The 1,118-nt window shown below is 56.2% G+C and overlaps 2 protein-coding genes across 2 annotated transcripts in view; both read left to right on the top strand.

Annotated features, from left to right (window-relative positions):
- Positions 1-484, top strand: part of ACA1_261990 (uncharacterized protein) — a gene marked incomplete at both ends in the record, with an annotated part of 1,090 nt that extends 606 nt beyond the window's left edge. The window contains 2 exons of the mRNA XM_004341218.1: positions 143-271; positions 350-484. Of these exons, the coding sequence (XP_004341266.1) occupies positions 143-271; positions 350-484 (264 nt within the window). The remainder of the gene's footprint in view (positions 1-142; positions 272-349) is intronic.
- A 112-nt stretch (positions 485-596) lies between these two features.
- The window catches only part of ACA1_262100 (jumonji domain containing 5, putative), a gene marked incomplete at both ends in the record, with an annotated part of 2,721 nt that continues 2,199 nt past the window's right edge, over positions 597-1,118 (top strand). The window contains 2 exons of the mRNA XM_004341219.1: positions 597-767; positions 839-967. Coding sequence (XP_004341267.1) covers positions 597-767; positions 839-967 — 300 coding nt within the window. The remainder of the gene's footprint in view (positions 768-838; positions 968-1,118) is intronic.

Genomic DNA, 1,118 nt, shown 5'->3' on the forward strand with positions numbered 1-1,118 from the left:
ACGAGTTTTGGCCTCTTCTTCATTCTCACCCCTCTCCAACCCCCAGCACACCCACCTCGAGCCCAACCACACCACCACCACCAACCACCACCACCAAACAAACAAAGAACCGCCCAAAGCGATGATGGTGTGCCTGTTGAAGCGACTGGTCCTGGCGACCATTCTTGTGGTCTCGTGCTCGGCGGCGGCGGCTATCACTTTCTTCTTCGCCCCCTTGTGGGGCCTCATGCTACTGGGCGTGCCCATCTTCATGGGCGTCTACCTCTGCATTGTACGCCCTCTCCTCTTCTTGTCTTGCCCTCCTCCTTGACGCGCACGTCTCACTCTCTACTTTCGGGTCCAAACGAAGACGGCGTTCACCGGGGATCCCGAGATGGGCGGCTGGCCGAGTCTGAGGAGGAAGAAGAACGAGCTCGGCGAGAAGGACGCCCCACTCGACCAGAACCAGCCACAGCCACCCACCGAAGCTCCTCTCCCTGTCTAGCCGCCCAGTCAGAGATTTGGGAAAATGAAAATGAAATTTTGTTATTTACGAAACACAGTTGAAACTGGAAATGGAACAATACAAATCAATACAAAGGAAAGGAGCAGATAAGATGAAGGGGAGGCACCCGTTTGAGTCATACCGCTGCGGCGAGGATGGGCTGGAGGGCTGGGTGGAGAGGCGCAACAAGGCTCTGCCTTTCCTGTGGCACAAGCGATGGGCCGTCCTGCAGCCGCGCAGCAGTTCCCAGCCTGCCCACCTGCTCTTCTACAAGAAGTCGATCGTACGCAGCCTCGTGTGCCACATTATGCCCAATTTGATAGAGTTAATTTTCATCCTAACGCTTTCGCAAAGGATGCAAGACCCGAGTTGGAGATTAATCTCGAGAGGATGGCTGTACTGCCTGTGATTGGGCAAAAGCCCATCTTCAAGCTCGCCCACCCCAAGTACGAAACCGTCTACGTTGCCCTGCCCACCAAGAAGGTGCGCCACCTTCCCGACCTTGCATCTTTGCTTTCGCCAACAATCGACAAATAGGAGTTAGTAGGTTGGCTGGTGGCCATCATGGAGGAGATCGAGGAGGGGTCGTCTGCGCGCTTGGGCCAGCACCTAGCTTCGTCCGATGGGCGCGAGC

The sequence above is a fragment of the Acanthamoeba castellanii genome (assembly GCF_000313135.1).
Source record: "Acanthamoeba castellanii str. Neff unplaced genomic scaffold scf7180000084770, whole genome shotgun sequence".
Lineage (NCBI taxonomy): Eukaryota > Discosea > Longamoebia > Acanthamoebidae > Acanthamoeba > Acanthamoeba castellanii.